Genomic DNA, 26,632 nt, shown 5'->3' with positions numbered 1-26,632 from the left:
GGGAGTCTATCCATTTGGGCAGCCTGCCCCCAAGTACAGTAATTCCAATAGGAGGAAATAGTCTTCTCTAACTTTCTGGCAAAGGAATGAAGAATAGATATTTTGCATGGAGCTCCTACCCTGCCCTGCCCTGCCCTGCCTCCCTCCCTCCCTAGACAGGTGATATCAGAGGACAAAGGCTGTGGGATTAGCCAATATGCACTATATCTGGGGCCAGGACAGATAGGGATAGTCTGAATGTTCAGGATAACACCATGAGATTAAGGGGCAAGTTTCCTACTTCATCCCATCTCTTTCTCCTAGGCTTTTTGTTCCTCATTCTGTCATTTGCTGCTTACATTGGCTTGGTTGAAAAATATCCATACAGGTAAGAAGAAATTCAACTTCTCAAATGACAATTATGTACTGCTTGCTCTAACATGATCAGCTGGTCTTTGATTGGGTACTGAAAAGTACTATGTGTTGTAGTTATCTATATCTTCTCTTTTGTGAATATGGCAATATGTTCTCCAGGCATGTATTTGTGACTTGTCAAGTTATAAAATATCTTCCATTATTATCATTCCCATAGCTTTGGGATGGGGTCAGTTTTGTTTTTGTTTTTTGCAAGATACGTCTTTTGCGTTATCAGGATAGGTCCCAGCAATGTGACTAATGTTGCTCCCAAGGTTAAAAACCTTTCCTCAAATTTGTGCATAATATAGATAAAACATCAATAGAAATGATGCTGCTCCCAGAGGTATGCTTCAACCTCATCCTTGTCTCTTTCAGCCCATGGAAGTCCCTGAAAATCATGATGTTTTGCCCATAGGCTGAGTGTGGGCATCTTCCAATCATTAATATCGCTGTGATCATTTTTAAGGGGTTTTTGAGAGATTGCTTTGATCTTCTATGTCCTGCCTGAAATTTCTTTTATTGGGACAGAATTAAAAGCAAAGTGATTATGATTCTAGAGACAGCAGAAATCTAAAAACGTATTAAAATGTGTACATATCTATGGGTATACAAATACCTACCAATTTATATACGAATGATACAGAAACATATTCTTTCTCTGTTCTGTGTGTGTGTGTTTGTGTGTGCATGTTTAATTGAAAAGTTTTCATCTATTTGTAATATATTCCTTAAACAATAGTGACAGGGTAGAATTTATGTAGCTTATCAGATTGCTGAGGTAAATAACTGTTATAAAGTTTTGTTTCAAAAAAAAGAATGGATAATGGAGTGCAACAAGTATAATTTATCAAAAATATGTTCTGTAGCAATGAAGTGAAAGATCATTTAATTTTCTTAGACTGTTGGTAGTGAACTCTTGCTACTTTCCAATATTTTTTTTAAGAATAGTATCAGATCACAAAAAAAAAAAAGATGCCGTTTCCTACCTATAAAATTATAGCACTTTCAGGTGTGACTATTTTCACTCAGAAATTAGTAAAGAGCATGAGTTTAACTCTTCTAAGTAATGACCTGGGGTTTGGTTGTTAGATAAAAAGCAGGAAAATCTTTTAATGTTCCTATTAGGTCAAGAATTATAAACCTGGGAGAAATTTTAGTTCTGCTTTAGCCATGAAAGCTGTCTGCTCTAGTCATTCTCTCTCTAGTAACCCCTCTCACAGGTGGTTGTTGTTGTGGGGAAAATAGGAGGAGGAAGTAATGTTGGATATGTTCACTGCCTGGAATTTGTAGGAATAGGAATAATAAGAATAGGAATATAATTGTTTGGCAAATGTGATTGGACAAGCAATTTGTGTTTGGTGCATAAGCTCTCTGGGTACATATAAGCAACAAAGTCATAAATCATAAGATACAGCAACAAAATGATAGCCATAAGAGATCAATAGAAGTAGGTAATAGAAAAGATGAGGAGGATAATACTAATATAGTCCTATTACATGGTTAGATATCCTTAAGCATAAGACAGTGCTGTGGGAATTAGCTGTTTAGCAGAGTGATTGCATGGCAGTGGGGGTGGGGGGGGACTTTTCCTCTTGGTTCTTCTTCCATTGTTGTAAGAAGACAACAACCAGTTTTTTAACCCTCACAGGAGGAACAAGTGTTATTCATGCCTCTTATTTCTTGCAAAGTTGGACTGCAAAATTTTCTATTTCACCTGAATAAATTGCCTGTTCCTCTATTTGTGTCATTTATAGGGTGCTTCAATATTTACTAAATGTTCCAGACGTGTTTAACAATTGAAGGCATGTAACTGTGTGACTGGAAGCTTTTGTATATCCTGTTTTTAAAAGTTGGCATCTTTTTAAGTTTGAAGTTGGTTGATAATATGTCTAAGATTCTGTTCATTTAGAAAGACTTAATATGTGATCTAAATGTGTGCTCTTAAGGCAAAAGAAGGGTAGAATAATGTTCAGAGAGTGAAGAAATAATATTTCTTTATAAATCAAAGTCTTATGTCTATAGCTGGATTATTATTTACAGCAGTGTTTCCCAATTTGGTCAACTTTAAGACATGTGGATTTCAGTTCCCAGAATTCCCCAGTCAACATGGCTGGGGAATTCTGGAAGTTGAAGTTCACATGTCTTAAATTTGGCAAGGTTGGGAAACAGTTCTAGAAAAATCATGCTGGCCAGCACACGATTGTGAGTCAGAGAGAGGCCAACAATTCTCACAGAAATCATGTTTTAAAAGGCTGGCACCTTAGCAGTGTATTTCCATTGCACTTCAGTGAATGATAAATGGGTATACCATCATAACCATACAATCTTTGCAAAACCATGGCAAACACTGTTTGTTGTAGACTGAATTTTCTTTGACTTCATATCTATATGTCAATCATTGCAGATTATGTTCCAGCAAGATCTGGTTTTGTCCCTTTACTTACCTAATAAATATTTTCAAACGGAATTTATGAGCTGCAATAGCAACCCTAGATAATTATAAAAGAAGGAAAAACTGCTTTTATAAATCACAACCATCCACTAGAACAGTATCTGTACACTGGGGATTTTTTTTTTTGCCTTTTGTTAATTTACTGCATTATATCTAAATATATGGAGAGGTGGACTGATTATGTTTTCCTACCATCAAAGATATTGATGTACCAAATTTCTAATTGCTATAAAGAAATAGGAGTTTTGCTTCTCTTTTCCACTTTTAAAATTAAATGAAAATACAATATATAAATATGATGGAGAACCCCAAAAGATAGTTATTATAGCAATAGCACTTAGACTTATATACCACTTCACAGGGATTTACAGCCCTTTCTTTCTAAGCACTTTACAGAGTCAGCATATTGCCCCCAACAATCTGTGTCCTCATTATCATACTTTTTGGTATACTCCTCACCTTTGCAGCCTAAAGCCAAGTACAAAATGTAGTATGGAGTGGTCTTGTGAACGCTTTGAGATTGGCCATGTCAAGAAACAGTCACTGCAGGGGTTCCAAAAATGCTCATTGCTGCTTGTGATTAATTATATCCTATCATTATGTTATGGACTTGGTGACCACATAGATAATTTTTATCTCTGATAATCTGCCCCTGACTTGATCCTTCAAGTCTTCCAATGGTACTTTCACCATCACTGTAACTGAATTTATCCACCTTATTGCTGGTAATCCTCCTATCTTCCCCAACATTTAGAGTCTTCTCCAGAGAGCTAGGTCTTTGTGTAATGTGTTCAAAGCAGGATAATTGCTCTTTGTTGTAGGACAGTAGAATAACAGGATATTGAAAGCCTCCCCATATTGCTTTCTCCCCATCCTATACTAAAATCAAGGTTAGGTTATTTTGTGGGGAGGGGGTTCTCCTCACACTTCCCTCTTTCTGTGAAATCTGTTTTGAAAGTTCTCCTGCAACTGCTTGTTCGTACCTTCCATTCCAATCTTCCATTTTCTTGAATTAACTAGATAATGAAAATATACCTATAGCAATTTGTAATCAGGTGCAGCACTTAAAAAGATAAAAAGGGATGGTTTGAAAGGCAAACATTTCTGAATAGGAAGTCTGCAATCCAGATGGGTTTAGGAGATTTACTCAGGTTTTTTTATTTTTATCATATGTAGGCATCTGCGTTCTAAATGCCATACATATGGACTACTTTAAATAAATACATTTTGAATTCAATTATCTTTTTAACTGCATTTCAGCCATTTGTTTAGTTTCCAATATGCCAAAACCGTGCCTCTGTTTGACATCCAAAACAATGTTCAAGAAGTGGTAGCTACCAGTCCAAAGACATTAGAGCTTCCAGATACAAGAGTGGGACCAGGCAGTTCTTCATGGCAGAAAGATTCTGTGAAGAAACCGGCAAACTACAATGCCCATCAGAAGCATACGGAGTTCCAAGGTGCATCAGCATCACTTCAAAAGCAAACCAGGAGTAGGCTTGTCTTAGTGGGAACCGGTCAAGAATCAGCCGAGAAGAAAGAAAGGCCTTCATTAAACAAAACTCATGCGAGTAAGGAGATACCAGCAGGAAGCCAAACCCATGCTAAAACTTTGGTTGAAACACGATCATTTATAGATGGGAAGAATAATTCATCACCAGCCTCCAACAAAAAGGAAGAAACAAATAAAGGTATGGCACCAGGAAATGAAGAAAAGGAGAAAGCAAAGGCTAAACGAGTGACACCAGTACCCCCTAGACAGCAGGCTGCAGGAAAAGCAGCCAAACAGCAGCAGTTTCTTAAAAATGCCACACTGCCCTCTAGAGCAAATCAAACTCACCTGAGAAACCAATCCAACAACACAAACCTAATTAAAAACCACTCTGCCAAGGCACCTGATGTTCAACATGTCACACATCTGGCTCCTTTAGCAACAACCCCTAAAAGGTTAAAAGCAGCTGACTTTAAATCTGAGCCCCGTTGGGAGTTTGATGACATTTACCTCTTGGATAATTCAACACCACCGTCGGTAAGTACCATAGCACGATCTTACCATAAATTTCCTAAAGGCGTGTGTGCTTGCTGCAACAAGCACACACATTAATAATTATATTCTGTGATATAAACAAACAAGGGGTAGATTTTATTGCGATGTATGATGCTTTCTGTTCTCTTAATGGCACTTAATTTTTCTGGGAAACCATGTATTATGAAGGCCCATAATTCATTTCTAGCAGAACTCAGTGAGAGTAAATGTTATGTCATGCTTGCCTGCATGGTTCTTCCAACTTTCAGACAGTTTTGGAATTGAACTCTCCAACCACATAATCCAAATGTATTTTATTTACTTATCCAATTTAGGCAAAGCCCATCTAGCTATCTAAGTGGGTAGGATTGCATAGGACCTTATAAAATGAGAAAAGCACAAAATTACTTAAAGATACATTGCAACAATCTCCACGGAAGATGAATCTGAAGACTAGTTCATGTTGTGATTGTGCTGTTGTACCCTGGGAAGAAATAGAAAGTCAGTGATTTGTCATATACATACATGAATATTAAGTATTGGGCGATACTGTTTTTTCAAACAGTTGTCCTGTAACTTTTCTCCCCTTCTTTCTCCACTTCTTAGACCTGCCCAGATTCTCTGAGGAACAAGGCTGCCAAATCTGATTGGTTACATGATATTTTCCTACCCAACATCACAATCTTCATGGACAGGAGTCACTTCAGTGACAGTGAATGGAAGCGTATGGACCATTTTGCTCCACCGTTTGGCTTCATGGAGCTAAACTTCTCATGTGAGCATTACTATTATCGGATTGCATAGTGTGGGTTAAAAACAAGACTACTTTTTCTGGTAGAAGGTATTAGAAGTCATATACTGAGTCAGTTATCAATCCATCCACCCAAAACCTGCTCCATGTTTCCCCATCTTGTGATAAGGGAAAAGTCCATATTCTCAGCATGATCCTAAGAAAAGAAGAAACAAAAGTCACTAGATTATTTTTTTTCCAAATTTTTTTATTGGTTTTTACACATATATGGGGAAAGGTATAGGGATATACAAAAAAATTTGGCACCTCCCACACTAGTGATAGAAACCCATCCAACACTCACAGTTTTTACAATCTTAAAAACAAAATATAAAAGATAAGCAGAAAACAAGGTCTTATTCTATATTGTCAACCATGTCTTCATTCATTTTCCTTTGTCACTTTCTAGAATATCACCAATTGCTTTTATTTCAAATGCTTTTATTTTTGTGATCTGAGCCTTTTCGATATTGCTCCTTCCTCCCTGTCCCCAGAGGAGGCCTCAGCCCGCCCCTCCTTCTTATCTTGCACCATACTGTCCCTTCCACTACGTTCGCTATGTTCGTCCTCTAGGAGGAGAGAATTCTTTTTTAATGAAGGCTTCCGCCTCCTGCACTGTATTAATTCTAATCCTGTTTCCCTCCCAAAAGATCAACATTCCTTCTGGCAATAACCATCTAAACCAAATTCCTTTCTTGTATAATTTCTTTGATAAGGAGGAATACTTCCTCCTTCTCTCTCTTATCTTTTTTGGAATCTGCTTAAGAATGGTGATTTCTTCATCTTTATATTTCAATGGTCTCTCCCTTTGGGTCCCAAGCACCTCATCCCTTGTGGTCCTCCTGAGAAATTTAACATGTACCTCCCTTGGAACATTATGACTTCTAGCATATGCTGAATTTATCCTATAAACTAAGTCCATATCCCACCACAGCTGATTTTTATCTCTCTTAATATAATCTGCTAAGATTGTACTCGTGATATCCTTAAGGTCTTCATTTTCTGTCTCTGGTAGGTTCTGGAATCTAAGAAAAAAGGACATTCTTTCAAATTCTACTTTTGCCAAAAAGTTTTCCAAGTCTACATCTCCCTTCCGGATTGTTTTAATTTCTTCCCCCAACCCAGCTGCTCCCTCCTCCAACACCACAATCCTTTGTTTATTTTCTGCAATATTGTGTTTAACATCTCTGAGTTCTTCTTTAAGCTCTATCATTTCTTTTTTCAAATCATTTTGACTCCTCATAAGTTCTTGAAACATTTTGAGAGACAGATAGTTCTTTTGGTCCCTCTCCAGACCCCTCTTGCTGTAACATTGAGGTGATTTTTGTTTGTTGCATACTAGGACTGGAGGAGACAGATGAGGGGGGCCGAGAGTGACTTGCCCATCGGTGGCTTCTTAGGCCCCATTTGTTTAAAATTCAGAGATGTAAGTCTTTTCCCAGGAAGATGGTGTCCGAGGATTGTGCAGCTGTGCTGATCCCAAAATGCAAAACAAAGCCGAAAGTGACAGTTCACAGTTCCAAGGCACCAAGACAAACCAAATGAAGGGTATCAAATAGTCAAAGTTCAGAAGAGCCACATTCAGGGAGGTGTCTCAGTTTCCCTCAAAGAGATTAATGAGGCTGAAGGTAGTTTCAAAGGGCAGACTTCATTTATAAGTAAACAAACAGAGAAGGGTGGGCGCCATCTTGGCTCCTCTTTCCACAGGGAGAAAGAAAATGGATATCTCTTATCAAAGCTTTTAAAGAAAAAACAGCTCCAAAGTCATTACTAGCAGTTGTGATAAAGATCTTTCTCCATTGGCTAGCTGAAGTGACGGGTCAGCCTTTGTTCTCTCTCTTCTAAGAGAGATCATTCAAACGCCGCTTAATCTGAGGAGGGGTAGAAGAAAGAAACATCCCCTTCTAATCTCCATTCAAATAGGTTGAACACAGAACTTACAAAAGTCTGCTGCTTTTCTTTTAAACGATCAGAGAGTTCAGGATGGGTCCCCTACCACCAGGATCCAGCCGCACTTCTCCAGGTACGCTCTCTCCTCCGGATCCATTCAGCAAAAGGGCGGAAAGCACAATGCTGTCCCTCGCCCCCCCCTCCACTCCCCGGCTCCTAGGCGAAGCTGAAACCACCCCTGCTGGCTGCCGTCGATTCCGGGGGGCTTCAGCAAGCCGCCCTTCGGCAGAGAACCCCTCCAGGGCCCCCTGTGCTCCTTACGGAGCCAGCTGGGGAGACGAGCGGCAGACAACACGTCCATCACCTTCAGGAACCGGAAGTCGTCTCCTAAGAAAAGAAGAAACAAAAGTCACTAGATTATTGACATGTGATTGCATTAATATCTACTACAGTAGATATTGTCAGTAATAGGGTTGGTTTACTATGCACCATAGGATGAAGCCAACAATTATAGAGCACGATGCCAACAATTATAGCCTTTTTCTATGTCTTAAATTGTCTTATGTCCCAATGGCGCTCTAATTCTAAACCTGAGTGCAGTATTACTGATCCCCTGCTAAATGCAATGCCATTAAACATATGAGTGGGAAAGGATCCTTCATATAGAAAAATAGTGATGACAGACAATGAGAGATAATAGTACTCTCTCCTCTGATGACTAAAGCAAGGAACAGGGTCATATGATCATGGCACAGAACCAAGTTGTTTGTGGGGGCCCTTATCTGCAATTATTTCTGCCCATCCCACCTGATCTGACATAGCAGGCATGCTCCAACTCTCTTCTATGAAACAGAGTAATGAGGTCCCCAAAGTATGCCTTCTCTGTCATGGTCCCTACTTTAAACACCCCATCTCCACCCCCAAAGACCCTCTTGGTCTTCTATAAGGCCTTTAAGATTTCTCCAAACCTTAAGTGAATGTGATTCATATGATTTCAGTGTTGGGAGGTTTTTTTTCCAGTTAAACCCCAATGAATTGTGCTGTATTGATGGATATATTATCTGTATCATTTTATTTATTATCATTATTGTTGCTACTTTAAATTGCTGTTAGTTGCCCAGAGTCATATCCTGAGAAAAGTGGACATAAATAAAATTATGTTGAAAGATTTGCCCTAGCTACAAGTTATCTACTAGGTAGATATTCTAAATGTCTTAGCAGACAATTATCTACAGGAGCACTTCTCCTGCTATGAACCTATCAGGTTATTTAGATTAGATGGGGAAAAAACCCTCATTTGAAGATGTTCCTATTGCTAGAAAGTAAACTTGTGGAACTATAGGTTGTTCTCTTACATAGTTACCAGACTAAGGAACATGCTCCATAGGAAGCATGTTAATGAAGGTGTCAACTTCTAAAGCGTTGCCATGACTATTATCAGGCTGGCATGGAAGGGGAAATTCCATGCATGTTTTTGGCCAGAGTCGGATCTCATGTCTACAGCCTAGTTGGAGAATATGAGTTATGACGCAGGACAGAAGGGAGGGGATACAGGGGTAAAGTTCAAATGCAATTAAGCAAAAGCAGTTTTGGCTCCACAGAAGTCCATGCCAGAATGTTGATCCTAATAAATGATTGGATTTGTTTTGAACTTCGTCTCGAGGCTCGTAAATTAATTAGGCCATCTTCTGGGAACTTCACAGAAGATGTTCAGCTTTCATTCAGAGTAGAGCAATACCTCCATGCAATAGACTTGGCATTTTGTTGTTGTTAGTTGTGAAGTCGTATCTGATCCATCACGACCCCATGGACAACGTTCCTCCAGGTCTTCCTGTCCTCTACCATCCTCTGGAGTCCATTTAAGCTCATTCCTACTGCTTCGGTGACTCCATCCAGTCACCTCATTCTCTTGGCATGCAAGGGACCAAATTCCATTATGCACATTATAATATCAGGCAAATGATTCTCTTTTTGCTATTGCATCTGTGGGCAGATACTACAGAAGGCAGGCGGAGGGATTGCTACAAGGGGATGCATGCTAGGAAATACAAATCTCCTGGCATCTCATATACCATACCCAGGCTCCTCGGGAGAAAAAGCAGTGGGAGTGGGAGTGATTTGCCAGCTTCCCCATTTACTTTTCTTGTGGGAGGCTGGCAGGGAAGGCCACAAATGATAATCATATGACCATGGGACACTGCAACCATCTTAAGTGTGAGCTGGTTGACAGGTGCTCAGATCACAATCACATGACCGGGGGGTTTTGGTCAGAATTTCAAGGACCGGTCGTAAGTACCCCTCATGCAGCACCACTGTAACTTTGAATGGCTGCTGAACAATTGTAAACTGAAGACTGCTTGTATAATAATAGAATCTCGCATGTACTTCTTTCTCCTTCCTATACTCCAGTGATTTGGGGGAAACATGCTAGCTTTTTATTTCCTGGTCAGGGTTATGAGATGGCACTGACAATTCCAGATTCAATTTGTATCAGGGAAGATCACAAGCTCTATGGACAACTGAACTTTCAATGCAAAGACAAGACAGTCAATGTAATATATTCTAATTCAGTTTTTCAGCTATGCCTGAAATGTTTGTTATGTCCTACCCAGTTTGGACCTGTGTGATTTTATGTAACCTGCTAGCCTCCTCCTGTGAATAATAGTGTCTCATTTCTTTGCAGTGGTAAAAGAAGTGATATCCATGCTTCCTTCTAAACCCTACCATCACATTCTCTTTGCACACAACAACAGTCAGACCTCCAAGTGCATCACTTGTGCAGTAGTAGGAAACGGAGGGATACTGAATAATTCCAGAATGGGCAAGGAAATCGACTCTCATGATTATGTGTTCCGGTAAGAGTAACTGTAGTTCTGCAGAAGGCCCTAAGTTGTATGCAGATTTACCTATTAAGATGCCACCTGCGCAGTCACAATTCTTCTGCTGTCATCCCTGAAGCATAGCTACCTCCTCCCCTCCAGCTTAGCTGCATCATCATCTATGTTACAGCAGGAACTCTTTAGCCAGGTAGTCAGTCACCTTTCAGAAGACTGCTGGGCGCAGAAATAAAAAGCAGCCCCCCAAAGTGTACTGGAATAGGCAGCTGTATTGAGCCTCTTTGTATTCTGTGCTACAGCAAAGTTTGGAGGTGCTGGCTATTTCCACCCCAATTTTCTTACCGCTACCTGGAGAAACAGAACTGGAAAATGGCTCTTCAGCTGCCACTCCATGGAGAGAAGTAAGCTTTTTGAGGACTAGGAGAACTTGCACCAAATATACTTTCCCCCTGCCCCTCCTCCCGTTGTTGTTGTTGTTGTTGTTGTTGTTGTTGTTCTTCTTCTTCTTCTTCTTCTTCTTCTTCTTCTTCTTCTTCTTCTTCTTCTTCTTCTTCTTCTTCTTCTTCTTCTTCTTCTTCTTCTTCTTCTTCTTCTTCTTCTTCTCCTCCTCCTCCTCCTCCTCCTCCTCCTCCTCCTCCTCCTCCTCCTCCTCCTCCTCCTCCTCCTCCTCCTCCTATATATATAAAAAAGGCTGTGTGTATGTACTGTATGTTTCAGCCAAACTTGGTACATAGATGACTTACTCTCTGGAAACAAATACTGTGGCGGTAAGACGTCCTTAAACCCCTCGGGGTGTGTGTTCTGTTAAGATACAGCCTGTTGTGCCCTAAAATGGTTTCTACTGTACTGCCATAAAATGGATTCTACTGTACAGCACAGTGGAGTTGCCGTGGTAATGACTTCAAATACTCTACAAGGGGGTTCACTCTGGTAAGGGGGAAAATCCAACATTAGAAATTATGTTTGATCCGGACATTTTCCCGCTATAAATAAATACCTGGGCAATGCTGGGTTATCAGCTAGTCATTATTAAGAGATGGAAGATATTGCTTTTTTAATTAAGAGAAGTGTTTTGTTTAGCACAGAATAGAAGCTGTGATTTGCCCAGTGCCAGAAAGCAAACGGAGCTGAAAATCAGAGACCAAATATCAGAGAAAGGTCTGTGAAAGTTTCAGTTAGCCAATGGACCTTGCTTCTAATCTTTCCTTAGTCTGATGCTCAGTCTTTCAGTCCGGGTCCATGACTACTGCTGGAAGAAGCTGGAAAATATAACCCTGAAGCAATTGAAGAAGAGACAGACAGTAGCTGCCTTTGCGATGGGCCAGAATAGATAGAGGACAATATTGTGTGTTCATGTTCTCCACAAACAGTGAGATATCTTCATGCCACGGCAAGCAGGATGTCTGGATGATTCCTTAGTTTATCCAAACAGGAACCAGGAATAGTCAGTTTTAGTTCCATTCTGTCAGTACCAATATAATACTGCTAATAATATACCGTGTTTCCCTGAAAATAAGACAGGGTCTTATTTTCTTTTGACTCCCATAATAAGGGCTTGGTCTTATTATCGAGGAGGGGGACGTGGGCTTATTATTTTCTGGCAGGTGGGGTGGGCAAGAAGCGAGGCACGTGTCTTACCTTTCCAACTCTGGACACTGACAGCTCCATCACATCTCTCAGCCAGTCTGTGCAGGGAAACACCTTGCACAGTAAAGAAAAACTTCTCGCAAGTGTGAGCAATTAACAACTTCTTGAAGTCGTGAGAAGTTTTTTCTTTACTGTGCAAGGTGTTTCCCTGCACAGACCAGCTGAGAGATGTGATGGCCAATGTCCAGTAAGATGCATGTCTCGCGCTGGGGTGCAATTTGGGGGTGGCAGGTGGGGTGTGAGGCGCATCGGGTGCTCTTTTTGCGGCAGACACTCTTTTTGCCAGGCTAATTTTCAGGAGGGGGCTTATTTTAGCCCATGCCCGGAAAAGCCTGATTGGGCTTAGTATAAGGACATGTCCTATTTTTGGGGAAACAAGGTACTTTCTTAAGTTTTCTTGGAAAAACAGAGTGATTGTTACTCCAATTGTCATATTTGATCGGCTGAGAGGTTTCTTTCATATCTATGCCTGTGGGCAAGGACCAGTGACGTGCAGTGAGGTTTATGGCTGGTGAGGCACTGACACAGTGGTGGGTTTCAAATATTTTTAGACTTATGGGCTTCAACTCCCAGAATTCCACAGCCAGGCATGCTGAGTTCCGATTTAAAATGACAGCATTTGTTTTTCTCCTTTGCTCCTTTCTTTTTCTTTTTCTTCTCCCTTCCCCTCCTTCCTCCCTCTCTCCCTTCCTCCCCCTCTCTCAAACACACACACACACACACACACACACACACACACACACACACACTGGATTGGACTATCCTACCCCCTTCCCTCTCTCACTCACTCTCAAACAAAGACACACACACACACAAAAGTTGGATTGGATATCTTTTCCAATGGCTTGAAAGCAGCTCCTCTGCCATCCCCCCCATTCCCCTGCTGCCTTCCCCAAACACCTCCACCATTGCAAATGCAGCCTGCTGTCTGGGTGGGAAATGCCTGGAATGCAATAAAGCCCACACCCACTCACCTCCTGCTGGCAGGCTGGGGTGAGAGAAGAGGCAGAGAAGCCAGAGGGGAGCTGATCCGAGCTTTCCAAAAGAAAGAGGCTGGGGGAAAGTTTGTGTGCTACAGCATGGCTCTTTGCCTGGCTTCCTGCCTCCTCCTGTGGTCTCCTCAGTGTTACCTTGTGCTCTCCCTTCCCAAGTGGTTTGATTGCAGGCGGAGCCACGTTGCCTTTTCAAACTTGTAATCAGTGAAGCTGGGCTGGATTTTATATAGTTTTATCCAGCTGTGTGTGTGAGAGAGAGAAATGGATGGGGACCTGGAGAGGAAGTCACTACACTTGGGGAGGGAGAGCACCAGCGAGGAGACCACAGGAGGAGGCAGGAAGCCAGGCAAAGAGCCATGCTGTAGCACACACACCTTCCCCCAGCTCCGCAACATGGCTCTGCCTGCAATCAAACTGCACTTGGGGAGGGAGAGCACAAGCGAGCCAGGGTCCTTCCCTCCAGCCTTTGCCCAAAGCCCCGCACAGCACCAGGAGGATGAAGTTTGAATTCCTCCCCCTCCCTCCGATCCACACGTACCTTTTCCAGCTGCTTCAGAGAGGACCTCAGCTTTGCTCTTGCCTCTGGTCCTCTGAAGAAGCCCGGCCCAAACGAGCGCCCTCTACTGTGAGGGAGGAGAACTGCTGCCTCAACTACGTCAGGAATTTTTAGGCTTTTAACCCTTGCTTAACTCTACTCGAGTGATCATAAAACACCTAAAGTCAGATTAGAGGAGGCATGCAGTTCTCCTGCCTCCTAGTAGAGGGCATTTTTAGAGGCTTTTTTTAACAGTTAAACAGAGTCATCCATGATGAGGCAGCAACTAGCTCAGCTTTTTCCTTTTACATTTTTTTGCTTTTCATGATGAGAGCGGTGAGGCTGTGCCTCACCTGCCTCACCTGACTGCACGTCACTGGCAAGGACCTTGGGAAACTAAGCTGATTAACTATCAGCTCAGTTCTTCTTCTAGAGGAGGCAGTTTTGCAAGTTTCCTTCTAGAGCAGCAAGGAAGATGTGTTCCCTTTGAAGGAAACTTTCATCTTGTTCCACTTCCTGCTCCCTGTAAGTTCTTCCTGCATCTAAGATTTTCTGACATATCATCTTCCCAGATAATGTCTCCACAGTGACTGGCTGGCTTTGATTTTGTTTTCCTTCTTCTTCACATGAAAGAACAGCAGTCTAGCTGCTTTTTTGTACTTTCCCATTGGCCGGCTGGGGGCACCGGCGGATGACTTACTGGAACTCAGTAATCAGCGCTGTGGAAATTAGACAGCAGGAAAAACTGTTACTAGTGACTGGACACACAAAAAAGCCCACAGTAGTGCTCTGTGAAAGCTTAAAGCTAAGACATTCCCTAAATCCAGTTGGAATTAATGAGAGCAATTCTCACTCATCGACCGATGGGTATGCATGTATGGAATGTATCTTAATATTCTTGGAATCTTGCAAATTATGCATATGTATCTGAAGTAGCTCCACTTAGCTAACTTGGTGGTTTTATATGATCTCTTTTACCAGAGTGAGCGGAGCTGTGATCAAGGGTTATGAAAAAGATGTGGGAACAAGAACTTCTTTCTATGGATTCACATCCTACTCCTTAATGGCTTCAATTATGGTTCTGGGGAATCGTGGATTCAAGAAGATCCCTGCAGGAAAAGTAAGGCAGATATCCTTATATCTCTCCTCCTCCTAGTTGAACAGAAGTTGTGAGAGCAACTTAGATTAAAAAACTGTAAACTTTCCTCCACAAGCCAACTCTGATTTATCCGTCTTTCACCCAAGACCAGCAGAGAGTGCCCCAGCCCTATCTCTTATGCCACTGTGGCACTCCATCTGCTGTGCCCCTTCCCAGTGTATCTGTGGCATGTTTCCTAGGAGATCAAGTATCTACACTTCCTGGAAGGAGCAAGAGATTATGAATGGCTGAAAGCTCTTCTTCTGAACATCAATGTCAGGAAGGGATTTTTGGACTATTATGGGTGAGTAGTGCTGTGCTTTCTCGATGAGGACTGCCACAATGGAAGGCAAGAGGGGTCAAATGACAAGACATGCAGTGACAAGGTCATCTTGCAAATGTTTTGATTAGCATAATCTCATAACCTCAGGTGTTGGGATGCAAGTACATAATGGTATTGGATATGCTTGACGACATTGCCATGTCATTGTGTGGTTCGCTATGGATGCTGCTGAGGAGAAAAATACAGAAATGAATATGCATCAATAGAATATGGGCATAAAAATGCCCATTTGAAATGCATAAAACTAATGTAGCATAATAGACATATTCAATTTAAAGCAGGTCCAGATGCAGAGTTTTATTTGTACTGCCTTTATATGTACCATATTTTTGGAGTATAAGATGCACCGGAGTATAAGACACACCAAGGTTTTGAAGAGGCAATTTTTTTAAAAAAGTTTTTGCACTCTGCAAACCTCCCAAAAATGGCCCATTTTTCACAAAAACAGGCACGTTTTTTGTCAAAAAAAGAGAGGCATGTAGAGTGCTCCTGGGGGCCGTGGGGGCAAAATTGAGCAAAAACGGCCTGTTTTTCACTCATTTCTGCCCTCCCCAGCCCCTAGGAACACTCTGAAAGCCCCCTAAAGGCTATGCATGGCCATTTTGGTAAAGGGGGCGGGGTTTCAGGAGGCAAAAAATGCTGTATTCAGTGTAAAAGATGTACTCAGATTTTCAGCCTCTTTTTTGAGGGAAAAAGGTGCGTCTTATTCTCCAAAAAATATGGCATGCATTTTTATATGTATATAAAATATATATGCCGTATATATCCAGGTTAAGTTCAGATCATCCCCAAAGTATATCTGGATGGGGACAAAGTAGTCCTTCCAGTCTTTATTATCTTGCAATTTTTCTGCCTCAGCAGCGTGGAGAGTTTTTCTCAACCTTGCATTGCTGACTCCTTGCAAACATTTTGAAGATCTTTCTTCAGTGTGTAAAACGTTAATGAATAAGGATGGCTGCATTTTCATAATTTATTAACATTTTGGTACACTGTGCCCACATCTCATTTGACATAACAGAAAAATAACATTCTCAAATAAGAACTCTAAAAACATTCTCCCACCCTCAATATTTTAATGAATAATCAGGAGATGAACCAGACAAATGTAGATTAATTTTGTGAATTCTGTTTTCAAGAATCTCTGGTGGCCCATCAGTTTCCTATTAATGAAAATAAATGGCAAAGAGATGAAAAAAAAAGAGTTTTGAGTATAACAATTTCTATCTTTCATAGAGCTTATCCCTTCAGCCTTGTTGTGATGTGCTTTCTCCTGTTCTTACAATGGGAGTGAAGTGTCTTGTCTTGAAACCCACTCAGTGGTGGGATTCAGCCAGTTCGCACCACTTCGATTGTTAACTTTCTGAGCAGTTTGGTGAATTGGCTGTTGGAAGAAATCACTAGGGCAGAGAACCTGTTGTTAAATTATGTGAATCCCACCACTGAACCCACTGTCCAATTTCTTGCCCTCTGGTGCTCTTTCCTTCCCTCACTGGGGACTTACATGGCACTTTGACCAACAATTTTAAGAACATTCAGAAGTTGGGAGCCCAGCTGACTTTCACCATTGCAGTGGCCCTCCCCATTTCTTGCTAAAGACATGTGTTGTGAAATGCCTGGAAATGAATACTTGCAGAGTTAAGGAGGAAAAAAGACTGGGATCCCTCCTCTTATTCAATTGTCCATTTCTATTTTGCTGAACGACCCAGTTTCTTTGCCTACAATTTTCAGTTCCCCCACAATTCTGTCAAAAATCAAGTAACATCAAATAACATTCACCATCACAGTAACATTTTAATAATACCGAAAAGGAGGGGGGAAAGCACACAAACACACAAACAAAGGTTGTTGAACAGGTTGGCATATTTCCTGTGCACTGCTGCAATGTTCCTTCCATGATTGACTAAGATGATGGACCAAAGAGGAGAAGGACGAGCAAAGTAAGTGTTTGTATCATTGCCCATTTCACAAGGCCTTCATGGTAGAAGATGCTACAGCAGCAGAAAGTCTGGTCTCAGAGAAGGAATTTCACAAGGTCAATATTCCCTGAGTTGAAAAAAAGAGAAAATTTTAGTGAAGTTTTGTTCTCTCTGGCAACTAAAGAAGGAATGACTTTTTCCAATGATAGAGCAAGGTCTTATCATTTGGAGCCCTGAAAGCTTCCAATGTTTCCTAGGAGTACAGATTGTTTACACGGATGCTTTTGTTCTGTTTTCTGATGGAAAATGTTACTTTCCTTGACCTGGTCTCAGCCTCCCTCAGGAATGGGATGACAGTAGAAGCCAAAACATGCATAAAGGTATTGTTCAAATACTGCCATTAAGTACATATCTCCTGACTTGTGTTTTGTATCACCCACATTTTGCCATAGGTCTCTGGTCCCTTTTTAAACAATCATATTCCTTATAATTTTTGCCACCTTCTTTCTTTTCAAAAAAGACTCTGTTGATCCACTATTTTTTCCTTTCAATAATAGCTGTTATTTTATGTCAATGTGACTTTAACCAAAGAATACAGTATAAAAATAAACGCTTTGAAGCCTCAGTTTTCCCCATTCTGATCTTAGATACAGTGTGCGAAAAGATAAGACCTTGCATCATACACTCTAACTTATAGAAAAGCTGGCCAAACCAGCTATGATTTTAACTGCACATAGTTTGCCTAAAGATATATTTCGTTTTTATAGACGAAGGCCCCGGGATAAATTTAACAATTTCAATTTGGATCAATACTTTGTGATTCATCCAGACTTCCTCAGATACACTAAAAACAGGTAAGACATAAGTGAAGTGAATTTCAAACCTCAGGAACAGTTTCAAGATTTTAAATAAGCAGTGTTGGCAGTATGAATAGATGTACAAAACATTTGTTTCAAATTTGCAACCGAAGTACAAAACATTCCATAAAAAGGATTACAAATTGGCTGTATGCTATTGGAATGAAACATAAAACAGTTGAGCATTCAATATCTGCTCAAAACAAAACCCAAAATATTTTGTGTCCTGACTGTATAGGAAACAATGAGAACTTGGAGCCAGCTGCTACTGCCTTATTTTCATTCTAGGATTATAAGAATTAGATGGTAGTGGTGGCATTTCATTGATTTATTTAAACTACAGGTAGTCCTCAACTTACGACCAGAATTGAGCCCCAAATTTTTGTTGCTAACCGAAAGATTTGTTAAGTGAATTTTGTCCCATTTTACGACTTTCTTGGGGGGTATAGTTGTTAAATGGATCACTGCAGTTGTTAAATTAGTAACACGGTTGTGAAATTAATCTGGTTTTCCCATTGACTTTGTTTGTCAGAAGGTCACAAATGGTAATCATATGACTGCAATAGTCATAAATGTGAGTCAGTTGCAAAGTGTCTGAATTTTGATCATGTGACCATGTGGATGCTACAGTGGTCATAAGTGAAAAACGGTTACAAATCATTTTTTTCAGTGCCATTGTAACTTCAAATGGTGACTAAGTTAACTGTTGTAAATCAGGACTACCTGTATTTATATGGTTCCTTCTTTCTAAATGTGTCTGGGTGGCTAACAAGGATTAAAAATATGTAGGACAAGGCCAAGGATAAAATATAATGTGAAACACCCTATACTAGCAACCAGGTACGTAATACATGTTGCACAGCAGGCTCCTCTAACTTCCTGGTCCAGTGCCTGTGGGGGAAAAACTGCTCTGTCATCAGGGCGACAAACCAAATTGGGGAAGGCTGCTCCATAGGGCAGAGGCTGCAACAGAGAATGCCACAATGCTCAAATCAGGTAGGTTCCTGCCAGTTCTAACCTCTTCTATAGAAGAGGTTCCACAAATCTACAGTGCCATTTAGAACCGGTTCCAGCTCCCTCCCCCCCCGCCCGTCTGCACATCATCAAGATGAAGAGCGAGAGGAGGAATTCTGGGAGTTGAAGTCCACAAGTCTTAAAGCTGTCAAGTTTGAACACCCCTGGGGTTTTTTTCTACAGGGTTAGGGGTGCAAGGGTCTTGTAACTTGACAGCTTTAAGACTTGCACGCTTCAATGCCAGAGTTCCTGAGCCAACATGTCTGGAGGAGGAATTCTGGGAGTTGAAGTCCACAAGTCATAAAGCTGTCAAGTTTGAACACCCCTGGGTTTTTTTCCCCAAAGGGTTAGGGGTGCAAGGGCCTTGTAACTTCACAGCTTTAAGACTTGCGTTCATCAAATGCCTGAGTTTCTGAGCCAACATTTTGATTGCTAAGCAAGAGCATTGTTAAGTGAGTTTCACAAAATTTTACAAGTTGGCCACACCCACCCAGTCACATGACTGCCAAGCCACTCCCACTCAGTCACATGGCTGGCAAGCCACTCCCACCTGATCACATGGCTGGCAAGCCACTCCCACAAAGCAGGCCACACCTACAGAAGAGGTTCTAAAAAAATTTGAAACCCACCACTGGCTCAAATGGAAGAACATTTAACTAAACTTGTGACTTTAAAAACATTAACCTCTTACAAAAAAATCTCTGCTGAAAATAGTAGAAACAAGTTTAAAAAACATCTGAAAGTTATATTTAGATTAGCATCTGTTATCAGCTCTTTTCCATTCCCCTACTCGTTCTCAACAGAAAGAAGAGATGACGTTTCTTCTTTAACTGAACCTTCAGGGTCACTTACCCAACACATTAGGATACAAAAAAAGCAGCTAAATTATCTAGCATTTATTTCAGTCTTTGGTGATTGATTTGTTATCTTAACATTAGTTTATGTTTTTGTTTACATTTCCTTAGCTAAGTTTCAGAAGGCACAGATTTTTATTTTATTTTTCAGCCTGCTTGCCAGGTGCAATCCTAACAAAAGCAACATAACCATTCTGGGATGAACCAGCTGGTTGATGATGCTTCCTAACTGAAATAATAATTCTGTAATGTTATGATCAGATATGAGAGCATGCGCAGGACATACACATACACAAAGTTCAACATGCCAATCCTGTATTATTAATATTTGTATTTCAATCTCAGGAACAGTATAATAAGAACTCTTGTGGAGAGGACACAAACTTCTGAATCTTCATTTTGCATTATTTCCTTGGCGGGGAGGGGGAGGAGAGAATCCTTGTTCTCATAGGAAGCATCCTGTCAGCGGAAATTTCACCCTGAGCTAATGAGGTCTAGAATCGACGACTTTTCCAAACAGCATATCTTCAAGAAAAACAAAAATAAAAACCCGAGAACATGTTCTAATTAAAAACAAGCTTTAATACAAAAATAAGAAAATAGAAATAAAACAAATCTATCTAATTGTTACATTTTGGCAAGAACAAATGTTGTCCACCTTCTTGGAAGACGAACAGAAGATCAAAAGGAAAGAAGTCTCTGGAATGTGTGATGTATTATAAACGTGTTAAGCATGCACAGTACATCATTGCTGATAAGGACCTATGACCTGCGCAGTAACTCTTTCAGCTCGGCTAGCAAACAATTAACGCAGTGACACATCCATCCACCCACATGAACTCCAGCTTCCCCAGAAAAAAGTTTCTTTAAAAACCAACTAACCAGGAAGACAGGTGGACAGTTCTGGGCAGCCATCTTCTTCCGCCATGTGTTTACCTACATTTTTTTCCTTCCCTCTTGATGTTCCACCCTCACATTGCTCCATCCACCCTCACATTGCTCCACCCTCACATTGCTCCATCAAGCTTCTGAACTACTCAATATTGAAACTTTGAAGGAAGAAGCCCAAACACAAACCACAAAACAGCTAACTCCATCCCCGGATTTGGAGCAGTCAAAACCCTCAAAACTAGGCCTCTTGAAATGGCTGAAATTTTCTTTCTCGCTTGGAATAAAATAGTAAGAATTTTATTTCATGCGCAGAATAAAATTTCTCAAAGCACCTGCACTCAGAACAATTGAAATGGCTCTTTTGTGCTTGGCATGTTCCAAGGGTGGAACCTTTTGCCATCCCCACCTGCCAGATTCGGTTCAGGATGGGATTCCTGGAGTTTGAGTAATCAGGCTGGCATTAAGCAAGATTTGTCTGGAATGTAGCTGTGAAAAACTAGTGTGTCTCCTGAAACTATTCCTCTTTCACAACCTTATCACTGTGATGGGGAACCTATGGCATGCATACCAGAGCTGGCTCGCAGAGCCCTCTCTGTGAGCACTGCGCCATCGCCAGCTGCTCTTCTGAGTTCCGTTGCACACATGCGCATGAGCCAGCTGCTCTCTTCTGGGTTCCGGTGCTCCAGCGCATACGCACATATGCACACGCACTCCAGTCTCAGCACTCAGTGTTGAAAAGGTTAGCCATCACTGCCTTATCAGATTGAACCCAAGGCAACTTTGAAAACAAACACAATTCATTGTGAGCATATGTCTATGGTCAGTTTTAAAGAATGCCTTATAAATGTCTTTCAACCTGTTTGTTGAGTGCTGAACGGCAGCTCATTCTCTGAGAAGGCCTCAAGGAGAGGACCTGCTCAGCTTTCATTGTCTCCCAGTGCCACCTTTTGAAATCTCCTTTTATAACCCACCCCAGGTTTTTGAAGTCCAAAAGTCTAGAAAAGTCCTACTGGCGTATTTATAGACCTACAACAGGCGCCTTCCTTCTTTTGACTGCACTCCATCTCTGTGATCAGGTAAGGGTTCAAAGATGCTGCATAGAATTTAAAGGTGAGCCACTAAGTTAACAGAGACATTTGTCTCTTGCACCATCCTTTAGGAAAAACCGCATTTAGCAACCAGTGGATCTGCTGCTATTTCAACATTTGGGTTTTTTTTTCCTCCCTACTTCGCTAGAGAAATGCCTCAGGGCAGGGATATGTGCTTTTAGCCCTTGTCCCCCTGCACGACCACTTCTGTGCTGCTGTTCCTTTAATCATATTCTTTCAACCCTTCCTTTCTTGACTTAAAACAACAGAAACCTCAAATTAAAACCCTTTCTGCCTGAGTGAGGTATCCTGGCACTGATTTACTTCATGAACGCCACATCTGCATGCCAGCCACAAAATGCAGTTCTAATGCTTAACTTGTGGTTAAACCTTTTGTGTTGCATGTCTTTCTCATATCTTAGTGAAGTTAATTTCAGTAAAAAAAAATGTTTGAAGGAACTCTGAAAGTCCCAACATCCCCAAGGCTTCTTGAAGAGCAGATTTTAATGAGATAAGCTCATTTCTTTCCTCAACTTTCTCTACAGCCTTCCTTGCAAATTCTTGGATTTCTTTGACATCTCCACAGAGTTAATTCACCATATCCATAGAGGGGCAAAGTCATCTCCCATTCTTGCAAAAAGCTTTAAATTAGCTTGCCTTCTTCCTCTTGCCTTTTCTCTTTTAAGTTTCAACTGTTAAGCACCCTCCCCAAGGTTATGTGCTATGCTTCTCCCTCATCTTCCAAAGCCACAATCCTCAGTTGCAGAAGAATGGTTGCTGTACTAGCACATATTTTTTCTCCCCACTTGCTTCACATAGCTGGTTTGAAGTTGCCTGTTTCCACATTACTCATGGAAATGCTCTCCAGAGGAAGAATAAGGTGTGGATTAGTTAATCACTGAGCAACTAAGAACTAAGCTTTACAGACATTTACTGTGTCCTGGACCAAATATAAGAATACGTAACTCACAATCTCGATCTGAGAAAGATGCTAAAATGTATGGTTTTAATAAAGAATTAGCAGAATTGAATCAGATATTAATTGGAACAGTTGAAAAATTAATAAACAAAATATATAGCTATTTACTAAGCATCAAATTGGAAAGTGAGCAAGTAAAGGAGACAATGAGAGCTTGGGCTAAAAACTTTGGATATGCAATAGAACTGGATAAATGGTAGAAATTGTGGGATAGAAATGTTAACTTAACTATGTCAACTGCATATAAAGAAAATCTGCATAAAATGTTTATAGATGGCACTTCTCACCAATAAGATTGGCAAAAATGTTTAAAGACAGGTCTGCTAAATGTTGGAAGTGTAACCAGATGCCTGGTTCGTATTATCGTATGTGGTGGACGTGCCACAAAGCAAAAAAAATATTGGACAAAAATACATACTTGGTTTGAAAAAAATGATAAAGCAGCATATAGCTTTGAAACCAGAAATATTTTTGTTGGGAATCCTACTGGAAAAGTATTACAAAAGGAATATATATTTGATTTTACATGTACTAACTGCAGCCAGAATTGTATTTGCACAACAATGGAAAAGCGAAGCGATCCCGACAGATGAGAGATTAATTTTAAAAAATATTACAATATGCAGAAATGTACAGATTAATGCTTACTGTTAAGGAAAAAGAAGGAACTAAATACTTTTTGACATGGGACTTATTTTACCAATGGTTAGATAATAAAAACAGAAGTTAGAAATATGGGGATACAAAAAGGACTAATGTTATAAAGGAGATTTAATAAAGTAGACAAGTAAATATTATTATTATACGATTGTATCACAGCGGCCAGTTGTTTTGCCAGATTTGGCATTGATTACTAGTTGGGCCCCACCCAGGGGCCTAGGACGTCGTAACTTATTTTCGTAATATACGTGCAGATCCAAACAGTGCAGCTTTTTGCATTTGACTGATGGTGATTTTGTCAAGTTTTAACTGTTTTAAATGCAATTCCAGTGCTTTTGGAATAGCACCCAGTGTGCCGATTACCACTGGAATTACCACTGCTGGTTTGTGCCATAATCGTTGAATTTCAATTTTTAAGTCCTGGTATTTCGTGATTTTTTCATGTTCCTTCTCATCGACCCTGCTATCACCTGGTATTGCGATGTCTATGATTGTAACCTTATTTTTCTCAACCAGTGTGATGTCTGATGTATTATGCGCCAGTATTTTGTTCGTTTGTATACGAAAATCCCATAAGATGATCTGATTTTCGGTGACTTTTTCAAGCTTATGTTCCCACCAGTTTGTTGTTGTTTTAATATTATAATTTTTGCACAAATTTCAGTGGATCATTTGTGCTACTGAATTGTGCCACAATTTATAATCAGTCTGCGCAATTTCTTTTACAGCAGCTGAGTATGTGGTCAATAGTTTCATCAACTTCTTTGCATTTGGCATTATCAGAGGATTTTTCGATTTTGGCCTTAATGGCATTTGTTCGGATAGCTTGTTCTTGCGCAGCCAGGATTAGTGACTCTGTTTCTTTCTTTAATGTACCTGTTGTTAACCATAACCAAGTTTTTTCACTGTCCACTTTATCTTTTATTTTTTCCAAAAATTGACCATGCAATGCTTTGTTCTGCCAACTCTCCATTCCTGATTTTATTACATCTTTTCTGTATTCTTGTTTCATCTGTTGGGCCTTCAGTAGTTTTTTGTTCTTTACTTTGATTAATAGATGTTCCTGTCTTTCTTTTAAATAATCAGCCAGTGCATGTTTTTCTTCTTCAACTATTTGCTTCACTTGTAATAATCCTCTACCATCTGATTTTCGGGGCAGGTATAGTCTATCAGTGTCACCGCGTGGATGTAAACTGTAGTGCATTGACATTAGTTTCCTGGTTTTTCGGTCCAAAATGTCCAAATCAGCTTGTGTCCAGTTAACTATACCAGCTGTGTAAAAATATTACAATATGCAAAAATGGACAGATTAATGCTTACTATTAAGGAAAAAGAAGGAACTAAATACTTTTTGACATGGGACTTATTTTACCAGTGGTTAGATAATAAAAATAGAAGTTAGAAATATGGGGATACAAAAAGGACTAACGTTATAAAGGAGATTTGTTAAAGTAGACAAGTAAATATTATTATTATTGTTGTTGTTGTTATTATTATTATTATTATTGAATTACTATCATTGTAATGAATACTATTGTAAATACTTTGATTATGATTCCTAAAAATAATTATATTCAGACAGCACAATTTGATTGAAATTGAATTTTTACATGTTACGTAAACAAAACAAATAACATTTTTGAAAAAAAAAGAACATGTAACTCAACATCTTAACAGTCACAGCTTCTTCGTTACAACTCCTAATTTTTGTTTAAGGAATGCATTTGCACTGCCTTTAGACAGCAAGTAGCTTAGCATTTTCTCAAATCAAAGTTCTATACTCTGGATATTGTGTGGCATACTTGGTTAGGTCTATTGTCCCATCTCTTGCAATTTATTCATTGAATTATAAGAGCTGTCTTTAAGATTGGGGAGTTGGTGGTCTGAAGAAGATTGATCCCCCCCCCAAAATCTCATAGGAGTAGCGTTTAATGTAGTTTTGCCTTTTCTCCTCCATCATCATTAACCCTGGGGGAAAGAGCAAATTGCCACTATCCCAGCCTTCAAACAAGCTTCCCTTGGAGCTATTGGTAGATAATGATAATGAAGAAGCTATCTCAGTAAATCCAATGAGCTCGTGGATTTATTAAGTATTTCTCATGTATTTTACTAGGCTTTTTTTTTCAAATCAACCACATTTATTTCCCTTCCCAATGATAATCCTTTGCTTTCCTAGGTAAGCGCTTATGGGTACATCACCGAAGGCTACCAAAAGTATTCAGATCACTATTATGATAAAAAACAGAATCGTTTAATCTTTTATGCCAACCATGACTTCGATCTGGAACGGAGGGTATGGAAACAACTTCATGACGCAAATATTATGACGCTCTATCAACGAACCTGACGGAAGGAGATTATGAACTCCTGACTGGAGTGGGTTATATTGCTATAACGCAGAAACTCTGAAAACAAAGGTGTTGTTTGGACATGCTGTTAACTAAGATGCACTAGTATTTTTTTTTTCTGAATGTTTCCATAACACTTAAGGTATTTCCAAGAATATACAGACCATGAACCATTATTATCCATCTAGTACAAAAGGATTACGTAATTTAAGAGCATAATTTAATGTAGGAATAATTCAGGGGTGTATTGCTGCCGGTTTTTACTATTGGTTCGGAACCCCCGCACATGCCAGACGCATGCTGCGCATGAGCTGTTTAATGTAAATTGTTATTCGTGCATGCGCAGAACAATATACAGTGAACTGTGCACATGCAGTCACTAAAAACCAAAATGGCGGCAGCCCAGCAGCGGTGAGGGAACCGGTTTGGGGGTGGGCAGGCCTGGGTCGCTGCCGGTTTTGCGACCCAGGCCTAAGCAGGGTTGAACCAAGTGCAACCCACCTCTGGAATAATTAAATTCTAGAATTTGATTACACTTAGGAGAGAGGTAGTGTCATAAGCAATTTATGGCGTCTGACCACTTTTTTCCAAATGTTCAGACAAAGAGATTCTTGATACTTGAGGTTAAAACTAATAAATCTGAATCCAAATACCGGTAAGCACTAAATAGGACCAAAAGGGATACAGATAACTCTTAGGTGCTACCTAGTTGCCCTCCTGATAATTGGACCCTGATATACTTGCCCTACTTGAAATACTAGCCTTGAACCCTATCTGCATAAATGTGAACTCTCCCGCCCTCTTCATCGGTAGAGAAACAAGAACCATGATTGCTTAGTTTTAATGTGAAGCCATTACCTTTCAATATGAAAATGGACTTGGTTTAACAGTAAAGAAAAAAAAATTCATATGTAGATTGTGAGGAATGTTCTTTCTTTCTTTGCTCTAGAATTAAGTTAGAAAAAATGGTGAAGCA

General features: G+C 40.2%; 1 protein-coding gene across 1 annotated transcript; it reads left to right on the top strand.

Annotated features, from left to right (window-relative positions):
* Positions 1–238: 238 nt before the first annotated feature.
* On the top strand, positions 239–26,064 carry ST6GALNAC1 (ST6 N-acetylgalactosaminide alpha-2,6-sialyltransferase 1). Its single transcript, XM_081938883.1, has 9 exons — positions 239–367; positions 4,109–4,877; positions 5,481–5,649; positions 10,238–10,409; positions 14,550–14,688; positions 14,907–15,010; positions 17,733–17,819; positions 21,558–21,657; positions 25,485–26,064. The coding sequence occupies exons 1-9, from the start codon at positions 255–257 to the stop codon at positions 25,653–25,655; spliced, it is 1,824 nt and encodes a 607-aa protein (XP_081795009.1). The 5' UTR covers positions 239–254; the 3' UTR covers positions 25,656–26,064.
* Positions 26,065–26,632: the final 568 nt, after the last annotated feature.

This window comes from Natrix helvetica, assembly GCF_964273705.1.
Source record: "Natrix helvetica genome assembly, chromosome: 1".
NCBI lineage: Eukaryota > Metazoa > Chordata > Lepidosauria > Squamata > Natricidae > Natrix > Natrix helvetica.
Note: the sequence above shows the minus strand (reverse complement) of the source record. Positions and strands in the feature narration are given on the sequence as shown.